This window comes from Equus przewalskii, chromosome 5 (genome assembly GCF_037783145.1).
Source record: "Equus przewalskii isolate Varuska chromosome 5, EquPr2, whole genome shotgun sequence".
Classification (NCBI taxonomy): Eukaryota; Metazoa; Chordata; class Mammalia; order Perissodactyla; family Equidae; genus Equus; species Equus przewalskii.
In genome coordinates this window covers 19626830-19646675 of record NC_091835.1, presented here as the reverse complement: position 1 = coordinate 19646675, position 19846 = coordinate 19626830, and the positions used below count along the sequence as shown (strand labels likewise).

The following is a 19846-nucleotide window of genomic DNA, read 5'->3' as shown; positions in this document are numbered from 1 at the left end:
CAAGCGGGGCCATGTCCGCACCTGGGATTCGAACCCGTGAACCCCAGGCCACCGAAGCAGAACCTGCGAACTTAACTGCTGCGCCACCGGGCCGGCCCCTCTGATGTTTTTTAATCATTCTTATTTTCCATTTGTGTCTCATTTTTGTATTTGATTGTTTACTTTTCTTAGTGTTTTCTAAGAGATCTTTATAGAACCTGTATGTTTCAAATCCTTTAGATCTGTCACTTGCCTTTTAATTTTGTTTATGATAATTTTTGACTTTCAAAAATTTTGTATAAACTCTACCAGTCTTTTTCTTTTCTCTCACCAGTGTCATGCTTAGAAAAACCTTTCTTACCACCAAGGTTACAGAAACAATCGCTTATGTTTTGGTCTACTTTTTTTTTAACATGTAAATATTTAATCTCTGAAATTTATTCTGATCTATCATGTGAGGTTGATCATTAACCTTATTTTCTTCCAAATGGTTAGTTAGTAATCCCCACATCATTTATTGAATAATCCATCTTCTTCCTCTAGATTCAAAAATGTGATCTGAAAGAATGCATCTTTAAAGCCAACTTGTACTAAAGCCTCCAGAGAATACACTTTTAAGTAAATAAATAGGCCAAGCTGAAAAGGCAGGACCTTCGTCTTCCCATCCTTCTCCCCCAAGACAATTTTATGGCTTTTTACTTCTCTTCTTTAAAGAATTTTTGTGAATTTGTCAAGCAACCGCTCTCCAACTTCTACAGTTATTTTTTCATATGGAAAGAATATAAATTGATGCATTCCGAGTCATCGAAGTAAGAGGTTTCTCCAGGTTTTCTGGTGCTACCTAGAATACGTGTGCCTAACAGGAAATTTCAGGTTTTCAGGGTTTTTTTTCATGACCCTCTCTTCTAAAAAATGGCTCCCCCAAGGGAAAAGAACATTACCTAAAGTAGAGCGGGAAGTTAAACAACTTCGGCAGACTTTCCAAATGCCAACTTGGGTGTCTTTTACTACCAAGACTCTTAATCCCCAAAGGGAAGTGTTTCATGAAGAGAAAGTCTTGCCTCCAGCACCACCACTCCCAAACACCTTGCTAATAAGCCTTTCTTTGTAATTCTTGCTTCAGGGTCCTAACTCCACCGTGGATATTGCCAAACACAAAGCAAGAGATGAAGCGAGATGCTCAAAGACTTGTAGCTTTGCAGAGGCGACGGCCGTCAGCTTGTTCGGACACAAATGCTACATTCACCCACCTGCAGCTTCAAATTCTCTCACTAGAGGCCAGCAAAGACCCAGTTTGCTGCAGGCTATTGGAGCCGGAACAGTGGTTCTAGAGGTCTCGGAAAACAAGCCTGTTGAAAGAGGTGAGGCCCCCCAAGAATAGGATGGAGGGCAAAGGGAATGGGAGGCCAGTTTAGGTCAAGCTCTCACAGAAGAGACTGAAGCAGCAAAGATCAGGGCTTTAAATATGAGCCAGGCAAGGAGGGAAGGAGTCAAGTACCTGTCCCTTGGTACCCTGCCCATCCTTAAAGCATTTAGTTACAGAAGCCCTCCCCACCATTGCTCCATAAGGCGAACACAAAACAGGTAGCCCCTCCACCCAGCCATTCTCCTGGGCCCAGGGAGGCAGCTCAGGGAAGATGGAGCAGCGCCTCCCGCCTAGCAACAATCCAAGTGGTCTCGGGGGCTCTCTCACACCTACAGCGGAGATGGCAACGTTCCTCCACATTTGCAGAAGGGCTTACAGTATTCCTCACGGGTCTTTTAACCAGAGCAGATCCTGGCCATGTGTGATCATTCTCACTCTGCCAGCTCAGCAAATGACCAACAGCAGCCCTGTCATAACTTAGGGGTCCCCCTGCCCCAGCCAGTTAAAGAAGAAGAAAAAAAAAATCCAGCTCAACCTGAAAATGTTCAGCCTTCCAGAAAGCATGCCAGACATTCCCATTTAATTTTATTACAATCACCAACCCCCGAATGACAATTTCTCCAACCAGCCAGCCTTGTTTGTCTTCCTATTTATAGCCCACAAAGACTGGTATGTTGCAGAGAATTGGAAAGTGTCCTGGCTGTGACTATGAGCAAAGGGGAGGGAGGGGGAGGAGAAGCAGAAAACAAAGAAACAGACAGAGAACTAACACAGCTGAAAAGCAACTTCAGATACAAACTGTCAATTGCTTCAGATAAATTTGAGGAAATTTTTAATTTCATGGCTCTGACTGGTGATGCCAACACTGCCCCTGTATTAGTTAAAGCTCTCAGATGGCAAGTGACAGAAACAAACTTGTTGGCTTAAGCAAAAAGAAGGTATTCATTATATAAAAAGGATATCTTGAAAACCCAAGGGCAAAATACAGCGACCTGGAAGAGGAGTGGAAGTGGGAGAGGCAGTGCTCTTGGGGTTAGAGACAGCCTTCCTCTGTAGCTCTCGGGTCTGGGCCTCATGATAGAGAACAGACGCCCTACTCTTGAGTTACTCCTCCAGGAACCGCCACCTGCAGGACCAATTCACCCAGATTGGCCAGGGTCCCTCCGTGGTCCAATCAATTCCACTGCATCTGTCTCAGTTCTGCTTTGAGATGGAATGGAATTAGTGAGCACCATGAGGAAAAGAGAGGCCGATATTAGGTCTTCGCTGTCTGCTTCCGAAGGAGAATGAGGTGAGGACGGCCTGGAGTCCAATTCCAGAGCCTCAGAGCTACGGAGGTAGAATCGTGAACATTTGATCCACCCTTATGACTTCTTGTACGTGTCTGTACACATACACACACAAACCATAAATGCAAACACTCCTATTTTATGTACAGTTCCATAATCTGCTTTTGTCCCTATTTTTTTCTTCCTCTTCTTCTCCCCAAAGTCCCCCAGTACATAGTTCTTCATTCTATTTGCAGATTCTTCTGGGTCTGCTATGTGGGATGCTACCTCAGCACGGCCTGATGAGTAGTGCCATGTCCATGCCCAGGATCCGAACTGGCAAAACCCCAGGCTGCCGAAGTGGAGTGCGCCCCCATCTCTACTTTTTATGTTGTCAATATTTGTTCTCTGGTCCTGAAAAACTGTGCTGCATCATCATTTTTGACAACATCTGTACCAATCTCCCTGTATCTTGTATGCAGGATGCCCCCACAGTGTGGCTTGATGAGTGGTGTGTAGGTCTGCACCCGGGATCTGAACCAGTGAACCCCAGGCCGCCAAAGCAGAGAATGTGAACTTAACTACTACGCTCCCAGGCTGGCCTCCTGCATCATTTTTAACAGTTCCATGTATGCCATTTTCTAAAATGCCCATAGTGTGTATGTATTATTTTTATAATTGGAAAAGAAATGGTTTGAAAGAAAGATCAATTCCCTTGTATGCTGGGGAAAAGCAGCAAGATAGTACTTAATGGAGACATACCTTCTGTATCAAAGAGCGGATGTGACATGCTTTGGTCAAGCTAATCCAAAGAGAAAGAAAAGGAGCACATTCATTAAGCACCTACTAAATGCCAGGTTGTGAGGAAAGAACTGTAGAAGTAAGCAATTTTGTCTACCTGGCAACCCCTGCCCCATGTGATGATGGTGGGGCTGTTGACCATGGCGCCCTATGGCACATGACTGGACTCAGCCAATCACAGTACCCTGAATGCAACGATTGGTCCACAAGATGTGCATGTGTCTAGTAGGGCCAATCAGAGGCCTTCTTCTGGGATAAAGACACCCTCTATTCCCCAGGGTTGCTAAGCTTGGGCAACATAACCTGGAGCTGCTAGCAGCCATCTTGGCAGGCCCCAGGGACAACATCTTACGTGGAAGGAGAAGATGAGGTGGACATAGAAGAAAGCACAGGGGGCTGGCCCCATGGCTGAGTGGTCGGGTTCGTGTGTTTCGCTTCAGCAGTCTGTGGTTCGCCAGTTTGGATCCTGGGCATGGACGTGCACACCATTCATCAAGCCATGCTGTGGTGGCATCCCACATAAGAACTAGAATGACATACAACTAGGATATACAACTATGTACTGGGGCTTTGGGGAGAAAACAAAAAAAAAGAGGAAGATTGGCAACAGATGGTAGCTCAGGGCCAATCTTCCTCACCAAAAAAAAAAAGAATAGAAAAAAGAAGAAAGCAGAGTCAAGATACGGCAAGAGCAAGACCCTAGATTACTTGTATGTAAAGCACTTCCATTTCATCTCCCAGGTATGTGAGCCAATAGTTGTCAGTTCTTTTCTTGTTAGTTGGCATTCTCTTTCCATCACTTGCGACCAAGAGTTCTAACTGATACAGGCACAGAAAGAGAACTTCGTTCTTGCAACAGTCCTGAGGGAACGCTATTAACTAACATCCCAACTTAAAGACAGAAAAACTGAGGCTCAGAAGTAAAATAACTTGCTCAAGTTACACAGCTCTGAGGGGCAGATGGAGGGCTGACTGGAAGCCCCTCGACATTACAGAAGCACAGCACTGGCCCACTAGCGGCTTACAACACCAGCGGAAACCATCAGTGAAACACAGTCAACATCGCTTAATGACGGGGACACGTTCTGAGAAATGCGTCATTAGGTGATTTCACCTGTGTGTGAACATCACAGAGCGCACTTCCACAAATCTAGATGGTACAGCTACTACACACCTAGACTCTATGGTACTTATCTTATGGGACCACCGTCATATATGTGGTCCATCATTGACCGAAATGTCATTACGTGGCGCGTGGCTGTACCTAAAGCAGGAGGGTGGGCTGTGGAGTAGTAATGGCAAATGTGTCTACACTTCCAAGTCCTGCACCTTTAGGTACAACTGCTAGAGATGGGACCACAATGGGGCTCTGAGCTGACAAAGACTGAATGTGAATGTCACCGAAGCTTTGTAGGCGGGTTGAGAACCCACAACAGGAACCCTCTGGAGATTGCCAAGCCTCCGATGTCCACTGTCTGCAGGAAATGGGCAAACCAGCAGCTAACCCAAAGCTTACCAAGCATCTTGGACTCAGGGAGGAGCGTGTTCGGAGGGCCTCTCAGTAAAAAGCGGGGGAGGATCGTGTCTTAGCTCAGTTGGTGACTTGCACAGACCTCCAAACACCCTCTCGATTTCTGTGTCCCAGAGGTCACCACTTTGCACAGAAGCTGCTTCCCCAGCATTACAGGGCTTCACCAAGGCAAAAGCTTTTACTTTTGATCCCCCAGGGGAACCTGCGTTGGACAGAGTCAGTGCCCAGCATGATGCACGAATGATACGAAGGAACCAAATGAGAGGCGATGAAGCCAGAGGGGCAGCTGTGAAGCCAGAGACAAGAGGAGGCTGTGTGTCACAGAAGCTGCAACACACGCCCAGCCCTGAGTAGGGGCCTGATTTCAGGCGGGTGCCAAGCCTTTCAGCCGTCTATCTCCTTAGCTCTGAAATGAGAAGCCTGGACTAGATTATCCTGAGGGTTATGCCCAACACAGGCTTTCCGTGATCTTCTATCTCCACGTCTGCTGGTTCAGGAAAGGAAGAGACAGGAGAATCTGGAGTTGATTCCTGGGCAGTGAGAAGCAAGGCTGGTTTTGTCACAGCTGGGCAGGGGACGCATGGCTGCCAGTTCAGCTAGAGACCCCCAGGAAGAGCATCCAACAGCCGTCAGTAGCCTGGACAGAAGACGAGTACATGGCCGAAGTTCTCGCCATCAGAAACCAGGACTCCAGCGCTCCACCATTTCTGGAACAACCAAGGTTAGACACCAGGAAGCAAGGACAGACCTCTCTTCTCTCAGCTCCCGAGGGCCCAGCTGAGACAGGCCTGGTTCTCAGTATGCAGCAGCTGGACTAATGCTCTGAGCATTGAGCCAGACGTCACCAAAGTTATTCTAATACCAGGTCACACTGACACATGTAGAGGCCTTTTAACAAAACTCAAACAGACAAAGCATGGAATTCTCTTCCTTACGGAGCTGCATCCATGGCATGGAAGAAACCCAATGGCTCTGAGACTCTTTCCCAAAATAGAAATGGCTTTATCATCAAGGTTCTACCCATTTAAGCATCAGGCTATGAATCTACATACACCCTTCCAGGAAGACATCTGTGTACACAAAATTTCGCCTGCAATTTCAGGGGTTCAAAGACGAAAAAGCCCACGGAGGAGGGGAGCCCATGGGCAAGAGCAAGACCCTTTATTTAACTGCTTTTTTAAAAATGATTTTTAAATTCTTAGTGTAAAAATTAAAAGTTTTAATATATAAAAAAATAGAAATTATAAAACCATCAAACTTTTGCACCCACAAATATCCACCATGAATATTTTGGTGAACATCCTTCCAGATTTGTCAACCCTTACCGGTTTGTACCCAAATGAGGTCATCCTCCCCACAGTGACTTTCAATCTGCTTACTGAGCCTTTTCCCACGCCAGCACGGCAATTCATTAGCTCTTTAAAGATATTTTTAAAAGCAGGATTGTAAGTTAAACATCCAATCAGCACCCTAAGAAGCCAAAGCCAGGGGACTGTAAATCTGAGGGTCCTCTCGGGGCACTCCCCCTCCAGGGGCTCAGGGCCAGCAGGACGCAGGTACCTCACGGAAGCTGAGTTTGCCGTCGAAGTCCTCATCCACCTCCTTGATCATGCTCTTCAGGCCCAGGTGGGTCTGGGGAGCCCCCAGCTTCTCCATCATCAGCTTCAGTTCCATCAGGTCGATGAAGCCGTCCCGTCCAGCATCGTACCTGCGAGGTCAAAGGAAGGATGCTGGTGAGGGATGGCCAGAGCCAGGATGGAAGGACACTTGTTACTCCCCCAAACGTGTCGTTCTTTTGGCCTCATTTATTGAAAAATGATTCAAACACCTCCTGCTTTGCAGGGCCCACCTGGTCACCGCATCAGACGGGACCCTCTTCTCGAAACACCTTTGGGTTCTGCACAATCTGATTCAAAGTGGATCTTGTGCCACCCGGTTGTTTTCATGTCTTTTATCTCCTACCTAGGCCGTAAGTTTCTCAAAGACGAAAAACATGCCAGTTTACCTTTACTTCCCCAGTTTTGGTCAACAAACATCGACAGAACCTCCTGATCTAGACAAGAGCATCCTACACACCCACTGCATCCACACGGAGTGACTGGGAATTCCAGAAGCCTCCTCATGGGTCTCTGCCACCCCCATTTCCACGGACCCCTCCGTTCGTCCTCCTGGTCTCCTGTCTGTGGAAGCTGGTTCCCATCCTTGCACGTGGCTGTGAATCAGCCCCGGTCTGGTTTTGTGCTTTGTCCTGTGGCTCATTCATTCAGCCTCCAACTCTGAAGAGTCACATATGTGTGAGTGACTGTTGAGAGGGGACCTGTCTTTACCCTCTTGGCCGAGGTTTGGCCACAGAGCCAGCACCTCTGCTGGCTGTTCCTCCAGCCCCCCAAACGCCCGCCTGGAAACAAACCCAGCCTCACTACGATGGGGGATCCCGGCCCTGCCCTCTATTCCCGAGTGCCTGGGCCAGCCCCGTGGGAGTCTTCTTCAGCCTTCTGCCGGCCACTCCATCCCTCCCTCTTCTCTACACACGTGGGCAGATACAGTGTTTTCTCACAGACTCCCTGGCTCCCCTCCCTTCCAGTCCATCCTATTTTTCGTAACCCAGAGATGGCTTGTTGCTCAGGTATGAACACCTTGTTTTAAAAAACAAATCAGTTTACACTAGCCAAAGGGTGGAAACAACCCTAGTATCCATGGAAAGATGAATGGATATACAAAATGTGGTATATCCATACAATGGAATGTGGTATATATTTATACAATAGAATATTATTTCAATAAAAGGGCTGGCCCCGTGGCCAAGTGGTTAAGTTCGCATGCTCCACTTTGGCAGCCCGGGGTTTTGCCAGTTTGGATCCTGGGTGTGGACCTGGCACCACTCATCAGGCCCTGCTGGGGCAGCGTCCTACATAGCACAACCAGAGGCACTCACAACTAGAATATACAACTATGTACTGAGGGGTTTTGGGGAGAAGAAGAAGAAAAAGAAAGAAAATAAGAAGATTGGCAACAGATGTTAGCTCAGGTGCCAATCTTTAAAAAAAAAAAAAAAGAAAGAAAGGAATGAAATTCTGATGCATGCCACAATATGGACGAACCTTGACACCATTATGCTAGGGTTGAAGAAAGCCAGACACAAAAGGACAAGTACTGCATAATCCCACTCATATCCCCAGAATAGCCAAACTCATAGAGACAGAAAGTAGAGCAGTGGTTGCCAGGGGCTGAGGGGAAGGGGGAGAGGGGAGTTGTTGTTTCATGGGTAGAGTGTCAGTTTGGGATAAGGAAAAGGTTCTGGAGACAGATGGTGGCGAAGGATGCCCAAGAATGTGAATACGCACTGAACTGTAACTTATATGGTCAAGATGGTAAATTTTATATGCATTTTGCCATAATAAAAAAGTTAAATAAATAAACAAATCAGGCTTCTTCATGATCTATCGCCCCCTCCAACAACAACAAAACCCCACCATTGTTGGAAACCATACCATCATCTACCAAGAAATGTAGCCTGTGGGCAACCAGAAATCTCGCTCCGGGGGCTGGTGGTATTCAGAGCCCATGCGGTCGGGCTGGAGAGGAGGCCCAGTTCTCCCCAATGTGCTCGGTGCCAGCTGCAGTGGCCAGCTCATGCCATTCCTCCCACACAGGACACCCCCTCCCTGCTCTTCTCGGTGCCCTTTCTGTGCCCCAGAGCTCTGGGAGCTGCCCCCTTCCTCTTCTGAGCTCCACAGCACCCATTGTCTATCCTCCTCTGGTGCTCGCCTGATGTCACCTCCCTCTGCTGAATATTTTCTAACTCCAGCAGCTCTGTGCTCCCAGCGGGCACTGCTCCTTGCCTGGAAGATTTATACTGCAAGGCACGAAAGGATGCAGATGAGACCCCCTGGAGGTCTGCTGGTGAGCTCTGAGGACTCAACACCAAGACAGGTTTTCCAAGTCTGGAAATGAGCAAGGGGCTCCTGGGTTTCCAGGAAGTGGGCAGAGCATAGGAATCACAGATGGACCAGCCCAGGATGTAGTATTAGCAAAGGATGGTTTGTGAGCACTTAAAAAGGAAGCGATGAGTGCCATGGACTCACTGAAAACGACTCAGGGATGGGCCTCAGTTTACTTCTTTTTAAAATAACAGCTTTATTGAGATATAATTTACATACCATAAAATTCACTCTTTTAAATTATACAATTCAGTGACTTTTAGTATATTCACAAAGTTGTGCAGCTATCATCACTAATGAATTCTGGAACATTTTCATCACCCCAAAAAGAAATCCATACCCAGTAGCAGTCATTCCGCAGCCCACTCTCCCCCACCTACCCAGCCCCTAGCAACTACTAGTTTGCTTTCTGTCTCTATGGATTTGCTTATTCTGGACATTTCATATAAATGGAATCATATGATATGTGGCCTTTCGTGTCTGGCTTCTTTCACTGAGCATAATGTTTTCAAGGTTCGCCCATGTTGTAGCATATATCGATCAGTCCTTTATTCCTTTTTTTTTTTTTTAAGATTTTATTTTTTCCTTTTTCTCCCCAAAGCCCCCCGGTACATAGTTGTGTATTCTTCGTTGTGGGTTCCTCTAGTTGTGGCATGTGGGACGCTGCCTCAGCGTGGTCTGACGAGCAGTGCCATGTCCGCGCCCAGGATTCGAACCGACGAAACACTGGGCCGCCTGCAGCGGAGCGCGCGAACTTAACCACTCGGCCACGGGGCCAGCCCCTCGATCAGTCCTTTATTCCTTTTTATTTATTGCTGAATGTTACTCTATTGTATAACCCTACCATATTTTATTTATCCACTCATCACTTGATGGACATTTGAGTTTTTTCCACTTTTTGGCTGTTATGAACATTCGTGTCCAAGCTTTGGATATCTTTCCATTTCCCTTGGGTATATATTCAGGAGTGGGATCGCTGGGTTGTACGCTCATTTGCTTTTGAAACAAGGTTGTCAAAGCGATTCAACAGAAAACCATAGCTGACTTGATGTCTTTGCCAGGGTCAGCAAGGCCATTCTATTAGGCTTCTGGGGGAAAGATAAACAGGTACAGATGCCCATACAATTAGGCGAATTGGCTGTTAGTTATAGGGCCACCTAGAAAGGGGCCAACTATCAGATTTGCTGGTGACAAAAAGTTGGAGCAGAATTTTGGCCCAAAAGCTCTCAGCCAGCTGGTATGACGTCCAGGAATAAAATATAGCAAGGAAGAATGCAAGGTGCTAAATATAGAATTTCCATATGATCCAGCAATTCCTCTTCTGGGTAGACACCCAAAGGGACTGAAAGCAGGGACTCAAACACATATTTCTTTGTACACAGTATTCATAGCAGCATTATTCACAATGGCTAAAGATGGAAACAACCCAAGTGCCTATTGATGGATGAATAGATAAGTAAATGTGGTATATACTTACAGTGGAACATTATTCAGCCTTAAAAAGGGAGGAAATTCTGACACATGCTACAACATGGACAAACCTTGAAGACATTCTGCTAAGTGAAAGAAGGCAGACACAAAAGGACAAATACTGTGTCATCCCACTTCACGAGGGATGCAGAATAGTCAGATTCATGGAGGCAGAAAGCAGAATGGCAGTGGCCACGGGCTGGGGGAAGAGGGGAACGGGGAGTTATTATTTAATTGTTATTCTTAGAGTTTCAGTTTTACAAGATGAAAACAGCTATGGAGCTGGATCGCGGTGGTGGCTGCACACCAATGTGAACGGACTTGACGTCACTGAACTGTACACTTAAAAATGGGTAAAATGTGGCCCCGTGGCAGAGTGGTTAAGTTCGCGCGCTCCGCTAACGCTGCAGGCGGCCCAGTGTTTCGTTGGTTCGAATCCTGGGTGCGGACATGGCACTGCTCATCAGACCACGCTGAGGCAGCGTCCCACATGCCACAACTAGAAGGACCCACAACGAAATATACAACTATGTACCGGGGGGCTTTGGGGAGAAAAATAAAATCTTTAAAAAAAAAAAAATGGGTAAAATGGTAAATCTCACGTTATATGTATCTCACCACAATTCAAAACCAAAAAGGCAAGATCCTGAAACTAAGTCACCCAAACTGACTTTGCAAGTCCAGGCTTTGAGGGAACCAGAGCATAGCGGCAGGTGCAATGACATCTGGAGATCTGCAATCCAGCAGTCTCTCTCCCCTTATCCACTGGAGAGATGTTCCAAGACCCCAGTGGACGCCTGAAACCACGGATAGTATCAAATCCTATAGATACTATGTTTTTTCCTATACGTACATACCTATGATAAGTTTTAATTTATAAATTACGCACAGAAAGAGATTAACAACAATAACTAATAATAAAATAGAACAATTGTAACACTATACAGGCATACCTCATTTTATGGCACTTTGCATACACTGCATTTTTTACAAGACCCTCCACCAGCAAAAAGACCATGACTTGCTAGAGGCTCAGATGATGGTTAGCATTTTTCAGTAATACAATATTTTTTAATTAAGGTGTGTACATTGTTTTTTTAGACATAATACTATTGCACACTTAACAGACTATAGTGTAGACCTAACTTTTATATGCACTGGGAAACCAGAATATTTGTGTGACTCGCTTTACTGTGTTATTTGCTTTGCTGTGACGGTCTGGAACTGAACCCACAATATCTCTGAGGTATGCCTGTCCTGTAATAAAAGTTACCCTAATCTTAGCAACCTCAGCATACAATTTATTTTCTTTCCTTAAGAGGAAAACTTTCGCCTTTTCACTTAAAGGAAGCATTTTAAGCTTCTCTGTGGCATATCCGAATTGCCAGCATTATTACTCTCGCACTTTGGGGCCATCATTAAGGAAAATAAGAGTTACTTGAACACAAGCACTGCAATACTGCGAAAGCAGATCTGATAACCGAGACGGCTACTAAGTGACTAGCGGGCAGGTAGCGGATACAGCGTGGATCTGCTGGACAAAGGGATGATTCACGTCCAGGGAGGGACAGCAAGAGATTTCATCACGCTACTCAGAACGGCGCACAATTGAAAACCTATGAATTGTTTATTTCTGGAATTTTCTATTTAATATTTTCGGACCGTGGTTGACCACAGATAACTGAAACCACAGAAAGCAAAATCGCAGATAAGAGGGGCTGTACTATAGGGGGTTGAGGGTGCTGCCAAAAACCCAGGGGGTGAAATCATGGCGGCAAGAATGAAGTCTCAAGACCCGAACGAAGGGAGTCACAGTCCTCCCCACCCCATGACAGTCTGCTCCATTCCAGGTCAACTCCATACTTTGGGGGACATGGGCCTGGTCAGTGGGGGGCACCCAAGAGTGAATGGACTTAAGACCCCACGCAAAAATGGGAGTAGAAGGAACCGGGAGCATTCGGCTCTGGGAAGCAGAGAGCTATCTTGAGATTATGCATTTAAACTTCCCAGAAACATTCCCAAAGAACATCCAAAACTGGGCTCTGTGCGTGGACAGGACAGAGATGGGCTGTAGCCAACACAAGGAAGAGGTTTCTGGCAAAAACAGCCGACTAGCAGGAGACCTGAGGTAAGGAGAGCTCTTACAAACAGGGTAGGGGGATGGTCTCTGTTACAGGGAGTCCTAGTCAAGGCAAACAGGCTTCTTTAGTGTGGAACTTTCCAGAACCTTCCATATGGTCATGTGTCTGAAACTTATGAGAGGGAAACAGAGCACAGAGACTCCTCTGACCACATAATCCTCTGTGTTTGGGGATTTTCCACTGGAGAAGGCACAAATTGGCAATCTAGTGTTCCAAGGAAAACACTTTGGGAAACACTTCCCAGGGGAAGTCAATGTCAGAAGGACAGCCAGCTAAACAACCACAACGGTCCCCTCCATGCCGAGATTTTGAGTAAATGTCCTCTGCCCCCTGCTCAGTGCACAGTGCATGTTCCAACGTTGGTTGCAGAAGAGAAGACTGAAGCCATGAAGGATGGTGCACTCAAGATGCGACTCAGTCGGGGCAGAAGCAGAGTGCTAGGGTCTGAATGCAGAGAAAGGGGAGAAAGTGGAGGGAGGAAGGGAGCAGCTGAAAAGCTTGGGTGCAAAGAGAGGGGAGAGCCCCAGGAACAGGACACAAACTGGGACGAGGATGGAGGAGGTCAGAAAAGGTCAAGAAAGAAGGTAGGAATTTGTGGGGGAAGGAAAGACCCGGGAGCCCCACTCACCTAACCTAGGGTCAGCACAGCCTCCCCAGCCCCAAGGGGCTGTCCACATGGGCACATGGGGTCCTGCACAGGGAGGAGCTTTCCTTCAGAAACAAGGGAGGGGCTCGGAGGAGTTATCCTCCTATTTCTCTTCTGGGGTTCTGATCGAGAGAGTCAAGAAGGTCTGGAAACCCTTTCCGTTAGGCCTTCCAGCCTGAAACATTCTCCAGACCTAATAAAAGGGACAAATGTGTCTGAAAAGGCCTCCACAAAGTCTGGGTGACAGGTAAAGGAATTCCAATTTCTTTAAATGGGCAGGGAAACTTGGTTCGACTCCCTTGGTGAGCACGTACGTGGAAGCAGGAGCCCCCAGCCGCAGTGCGGGAATCCCAGAGAGAGGACAGGGACAAAGCTGAGCCCAGTGCAAGCCCTGTTCATGTCCTGCCGGGAGCCACCAGCTTGGCACAGGAATAAAGCCAGCGTGCAGACGTGGAGGGGCCATCTCCAAGGCAGAGCGGGGCAGGGAAGGAGGTCAGGAGCCACCACCGCCTTCACTCCCAAGGACTCGGTAAGGACTGCTTCCCTTTGTTCCTGCCTTGATGCACTGGCCAAGTGCCACATCCAAGTCCTGGGGGGACTATAAAGTGACCACATTAGCAGCACCCTCACCCCTCCCCGTGGAGCGGGGATTTACAACCCAGAAGCGCATCCTCCCCTCTTCAAGGTCACCGTCTGTGAGGTTTGTCCACAGTCCTTTCCTCCAGGGCCTGGATTCGCAAGACAGGCAGGAAAAACCTCCCGGGTCCCCTTCATCATCTTCCTGTTTTATCTGCTCCTCTCAAAGCATCCTATGACCACATGTGCAGTGCACACAATGGGATTCAAAGCGCCTAATGACTAAAACCGGTCTGCTCTGCAGTTCCCAACGCATTGTCTCATGTACCAATCCTTTTCATCTTTACAACAGGCCTGTGAAGAATTAATAGGAGCCACCTGGGCTTACTGTTTGTTGAGAGCTTGCTGAGGGCCAGACGCTGTGCGAAGTCACCTCGTTTAATTCAGCAGTGCTGTGAAGTGGTCATTAGTCACCCCGCTGGAGAGATGGTGAAAGCTGAAGTCCCGGCGAAACCAACTCCTTTGGATCAGCACTAACCTGGGACTTCCGAGCAGGCGCTTGGCTTTACATGGGAGCAGGGAAGGCAAGGATGATCGTTAACTCAGTCTACACTATGAGCCCCTCAACTCAGTGGGGGCAGTGGGTAGAGTGCATACTCGGTGTCCCAACCAACAGACCACCGTTGTAACTGTGAGATTACACTTTTGACCATTTAGATCTGAAGACTATGCAGAAACGAAAGGAGCCACGTTGCTGAGTCCCGAATGTATGTGGATTCTGATTCGGTCTCAGAGCATCACGCCGCAGACTGCCCACATACACAAAGTCATTAATTTTTGACCAAGAGAATACCCATGTTGCCATCTTACAAACATGTGGAGAGACAGTCTCACCAGCCACGCCCTTCAATAGATTTCATCTGATGTAACTCTCCAACACTCTCAGGATATAGCACTGTTAGGCTGATGGAGGTCAACCAGCCCAAGGTCACTAGGCCCCGGGGAGGTTAGCCAGGCAGACCCCAGCCTGATGCCCAAGCCTGAAGCCTGACCCTGGGGCTGGGCACCACACCACCAGAGGTAGGTTTTGGGGAAAGAAGACTGGATATCATGTCAGACCTTACAGAACCAAGGCTGGCCCTCCAGTGACAGTTAACAGAGACAAATTAGCAAAAGCTGAGGCAGAGAGACGGTTCCTGAGGAAGTAAGGTATTAAAAAGATAAAAGCTTTTCTGGAGGTTGTAGGACTACACCATTCCAGAATCCCAGGGTGGGTGCAGCTGCAGGAAGCTGAGGGTGAGGGCCCTGGGCAGAGGTTGGCCCGGGGGCAACACACCCTTCCCCTGCTCAGAGTTCCTCTCTTCAAGCACCTATAGCGGGAAGACCCCTTTAGACAAGGCCATCTGCAAACAGGTGACGTTTACTCCAAACTTTTGGGCCTCTGGGCAAGGCGAATGCAGATTACTTGTTTCCTTCATTCTGGAAACCTCCTTTTTGTCATCGTTCCCCCCACCCTCCCAATGAAAATGCAATCACATCCCTCAAAATCTAGGATCCACGCTCGAGGACAGGAAACAACACCTAGAATAGCCTGCCCAGGTCAAGCCCACCTGCATGGCCAGCTGGCAGGGCCACCCGCCAGCACCTCCCTGGCACAGATGGCCCTTCCCAGGCTGGGGGTGTGCCAGCAGGCCCCAGGGGAACCCACAATGGGGAGGCCTGGGGAGAGAGGGAGGCCCCAGCCCAGTGAGGCCCCACAGGGCCCCAGTCCTGGACCCATCTGGGGCTCTCTTTCTCGCTACAAGCCTGGCCTCAACCGCATTCCGCCTCCCCTATTCAAACATTTAAGACATTTCCCTTTCCTTCCCACAGTTTACATCTTTCAAATGCTTGCAGGCTTACTGGGGCTCCCTTAAGCCCTTGGCTCCCCCCACCACCATCTGAGCTCCTTATACCAGTTCTTTTCTATAATTTAAATTTTAACCCAGAGTTTTCTTATTACAGGCAACCCAGGCTATTAAAGAAAAACCACCCATAAGCCCAAGACCTCACACCCTTATTTGTTCCTGGGCCCTCCTTCTAGTCCTCTGGACTGGTGGCCTTTGCCCATGTTTCTGCTCTAAGACGTCCTCAGCCCCTTTCCTCTTTGTACTCCCCAGGAGGGAGACTCCAGTCTCATCAGCACTGGGATGTCCTGCGGACACAGCGGGTTCAAGCCCAGCCTGCCCTCCCTTGGGGGAGACTTGGGCCGGTGGTCCCCCTGCAGACGGACGGAGTCTAACAGGACAGAGAGGCTGTGCCTGCCGGTGGTAGAGGAGCCGAAGGGGACAACACGCCATCCCCAGCCCTGGCCCCACCAGCAATCAAGGAGAGGAGCTATTTTTAAAGGCAGTACCTGTCTGCAGCAGTGGAGAGGAGGCCGACAGCCCCCAGGGCTTCTGCTCTGGGGAGCCGCCCACGCCCAGTGGGGCCTCAAACAGCTCACCATCTGCAGCATTCTGGGGAAAGCCCAGATCCACAGGCTGCCGAATAAAATTCCCTCTCGCTGAGTCTTCAGGAAGCCGGTGCCCAGAAGAGGATCAGGTCTGCCTTCCATGGGCTTAGTTCCCCCCACACTTTCCTGACGGGGGCCCTCACTGCGCAGTGGGGTGGCCTGGGGTGAGATGGCCTGTGATCCCCCGTTATGGGCCCACAGCTGTGCGTGCCTGTGACCTGGGAAAGCCCCCGGCCTGGGGAAAGGGGCCCACCGTCCCCCTCACCCCACCCATGGGACAGCAGCAAGGCAGCAGGGGCCGGGTTCCAGTGTCCACCCAGTGCTGAGCCCCTCCTTGTTCCCTGCCTCACTTGCTCTCTCAGCTTCCACGGGCAGGGCCCCTGGGTTTTCTTGGTTTTCACTTCGCCAGAATAATCTTGCCATTAAGGAAGAAAGAAGCCGGCCAGCCTTTGTCTGCCTGAGGCCCGGCCATCAGAAACCCCCCAGGGATCCCTCAGAGGGAGCTTCTCAGGAGGATGGCAGTGCCCCAGAAAATGCCTTAGTGTTTGGGGGGCTCGCCTGTGCCTCAGAGACCAGCAGGACCTCGGAACGCCCTTGCTTCTCTTTACATAGAGGGGCTTTGTCTGGAAATCATGCCCCACCTTTTCAAACAGGCAGGCGCTGGCTACTCAAAGTGTGGCCCCTGCACCAGCAGCCTCACGGTCACCCAGGACTGATGGAAAAGCAGAATCTCAGGTCCCTCCCCAGAGCTGCTGAATCAGAGCCTGCATTTTCACAAGATCTCTCGGGCCCAGGCACTTTCAAGTTGGAGGGCCCAGGCACTTTCAAGTTGGAGACGGGCACTGTGCCAGACTTTCCCCAAAGCAGGTGGCCTTTCCCAGGGCCCTCGGGTTCTCCCTGCGGGTGTCCCTAATTGTGCCTGTCCAGGTGAGGGTCAGGACTTCCCTGAGGCCATGGGACTGTCCCTCCTCCGTGCTTCCCTTCCTGCCTGTTCTCTGGGTTTCTGGTTTCCCAGCCTTTGTGCAGGTCCTCTCTAGCTGACAAATCAACTGCTCCTCCTTCCTGCCTGCCTTCCTTCCGATTTGCTGCAGGCTGGGAAACCAGATTCTGAAAAGTGTTACAATTGCTTGGAAAGTAAGAGCAAGGAGGCTCTGAGGAAGGGCCCAGGGACTCTGGGGAGTTAAGTACAAAAGCTTGAGCCCAGAGTCTGATTTCCAATCAGGATGCTCCCGGCCAGCTTGCCAGTGAGCTCCCAGCTCTCCCTGAGAGCCATTCACTCGCTCACTCACCACCTGGCTCCCGTCTACCTGGGGCCTCTCCAGAGCAGAGGAGAGCACAAAGACCGGTCCCAGTGGGCAGGCAGAGGTCCAGAGAGACAGGTGAGCTGTGATAAGGCCGGAACTTGGGCAGAGCTGGAGCCGAGGGAGGTGGCTGGGACAGGGGACCAGGAACTAACTGGAGCAAACGTGCAGAGCCACCGAGGGAGCCACTGTCACCAGTCTAGTCCAGAGGTGCCAGAATGTCCCCGAAGGGGGCATGGGGCCAGCTCCCACAAGGCATTCTGGGAAAGTTGTGTCTTCCTAAGGGCAATGGGGCAGGGGCGACACAACGACAAGCTCCAAAGAGTTTGAAGCAGAGAAGTGACAGCAGATTGCCATTTCAGGAAAATCTCTCAGCTCGGTGTGCAGGATGGATTTTTCTGGGGATGAGTGAGCAGACTAAGACAGGGGCCCAGTTGGGGAGCACGCAATGGTCCTAACCATGGAGGGATGCAGGGAGGGCGATGGTGAGGTGAGGGCGTCACTAGGTGAGCTGAGCGCCAGCATCACCTGTTCTGTGCACAGCCAGTGCTGCGGGGGCCCACTTCTGGCAAATAGCCTTCCTTTTCTGGGAAGAGGCCAACATCATTGCAAGCTACAGGAGACCCGTGGAGGCTGGATCCCCCCCCCCCCCACCAGCCACAGCGCCCTGTATTTCCATACATGGTGTCTGGAAGTTCATAAAGAAAGGAGGGAGGCAGGGCAGAGCTGAAGCGCCCCCTCATTGCCACAGAGCACCCACTATGTGCTCAGCACCTTGTAAGACAGCAGAGGGGGTGCAGAGCCCGGTAGCCGCTACCCGGGCCTTCAAGACAAGCAGGGAAATCCGCTTTGTCCCAAATGTATGCAGGGAGAGTGGCCACAGGGACAGTGGCTCACTGCACCCAGCTCCCCCAGCCTCATGCCCACAAACTGGCTGCCATACACAAGGAGGTTTTGTCCCCTGCTGATGCCAGCCACCCAGAGTGGAAACAAACAAACCAGCCCCCATGTCCACCCCAAAGGAACATCCCAGTGACAACAAGATAACAGGTCAGTAATGAGCTATCAGCCAGAACTAAAATGAGTAACAGGACAGGCTTCCCGTGGGAAACCTGCCCTGAGCAATCCCTGATGGGGAGGTGGGGGGCTGAAAGGGCTCTTTTCATCAGGGATGTCGAAATGAGCAGGGTCGGTTCTCTGCTGGGAAGGTGCAGAAATGGGGTGTCTCCCCTTGGCTCACAACACTTCCTATAAAAGTCCTGAGAGAGGGGCCCCCAAGTCCAGGAGTCAGGGGAAATGGCCGGGGGGAGGCGCAGGTCTTGGGGAAAGCCAGGGGCCACAGGCCCAGCTGAAGCGGACAGTGGGGGACTCGGCCATCCCTCCAAACAGGAAGGAAGAGCACCCCGGCTGCCAGCCTCTGGGCCTGAGTCTCCATCTCCCCACACCGCTTCCCTGCCAGCCAGTCCTTTTCCCGTGTTCCTCCTCTGGGCTGGCACTACCTTAAATCCCGCAGCCGGGCTGGGGGCCCAGGGACCTGCAGCTCCCTCAGTGGAAAGAAGATGGGCTGGCACCGAGTGACCTAATTAAGGCTGTGACTGCACACCGAGTGGTCACGCGATCTTGGGGACAACCTGAGAAGGTGGTCACTTATTTTTTTCCACATCTCACTTACAGCCGTGTGCCCGTGTGCCATGTAGTCGGCGGCACTACCGGAGGGAACTCACAAACCTCCCATTCTCTAGACAGCCCCGGGGGCCGAAGCTTCCCTGGGCAGTAATTAGGGCCTCAGTGCAGCTCCAGAGGCAGCGCCCAGACCCTCTACAGGGGTCACGGCAGCCCGGTCCTGGGCCCACACCGGGATGGGCGTGGGAACTGGAGGAAGATGTTAGCCACACTCAACCACAAAGACCGTCCCTTGGAGTGGGGAGGGAACCTACAAGAAATGACAATAATTGGACAGACCTAAGTACAATCAATTGGCAATCGGGGGTATGAGAGAGGGGCTGTGGGGGGCCATCATCCCAGCAGGAGTAGGGCCAGGCTGAGGGGGACCAGCGAGAGAGAAAAATGCAGCACCCAGTTGGGACTGACCTTGCGGGTCATTATGAGGAGTCTGGCATTTGTCCCATGGGTGCTAAGAAGCTACTGAATATTGTATGTTGCCCCCAACCCACAAAGGCTTCTGAAGAAGAAAGCAAGGTAACGAGATCTGGGCTCCAGCAGGAAGTCACCACAAGTAGGATGGATGGGGGAGGCCAGGTGCCTCAGGCCTGGGGCGGGTAGTCCAGCGAGGCCTGGAGGTCAGGCAGCCTGCAGAGGCCGTGCCACCCAT

General features: G+C 50.0%; 1 protein-coding gene across 6 annotated transcripts in view; it reads right to left on the bottom strand.

Moving 5' to 3' along the window:
• EFHD1 (EF-hand domain family member D1) overlaps nucleotides 1-19846 on the bottom strand; it is a 38997-nt gene that overhangs the window by 7889 nt on the left and 11262 nt on the right. For all 6 annotated transcript variants that reach the window (XM_070618568.1, XM_070618567.1, XM_070618571.1 and 3 more), the window contains one exon: nucleotides 6506-6653. In XM_070618568.1, coding sequence (XP_070474669.1) covers nucleotides 6506-6653 — 148 coding nt within the window. The remainder of the gene's footprint in view (nucleotides 1-6505; nucleotides 6654-19846) is intronic.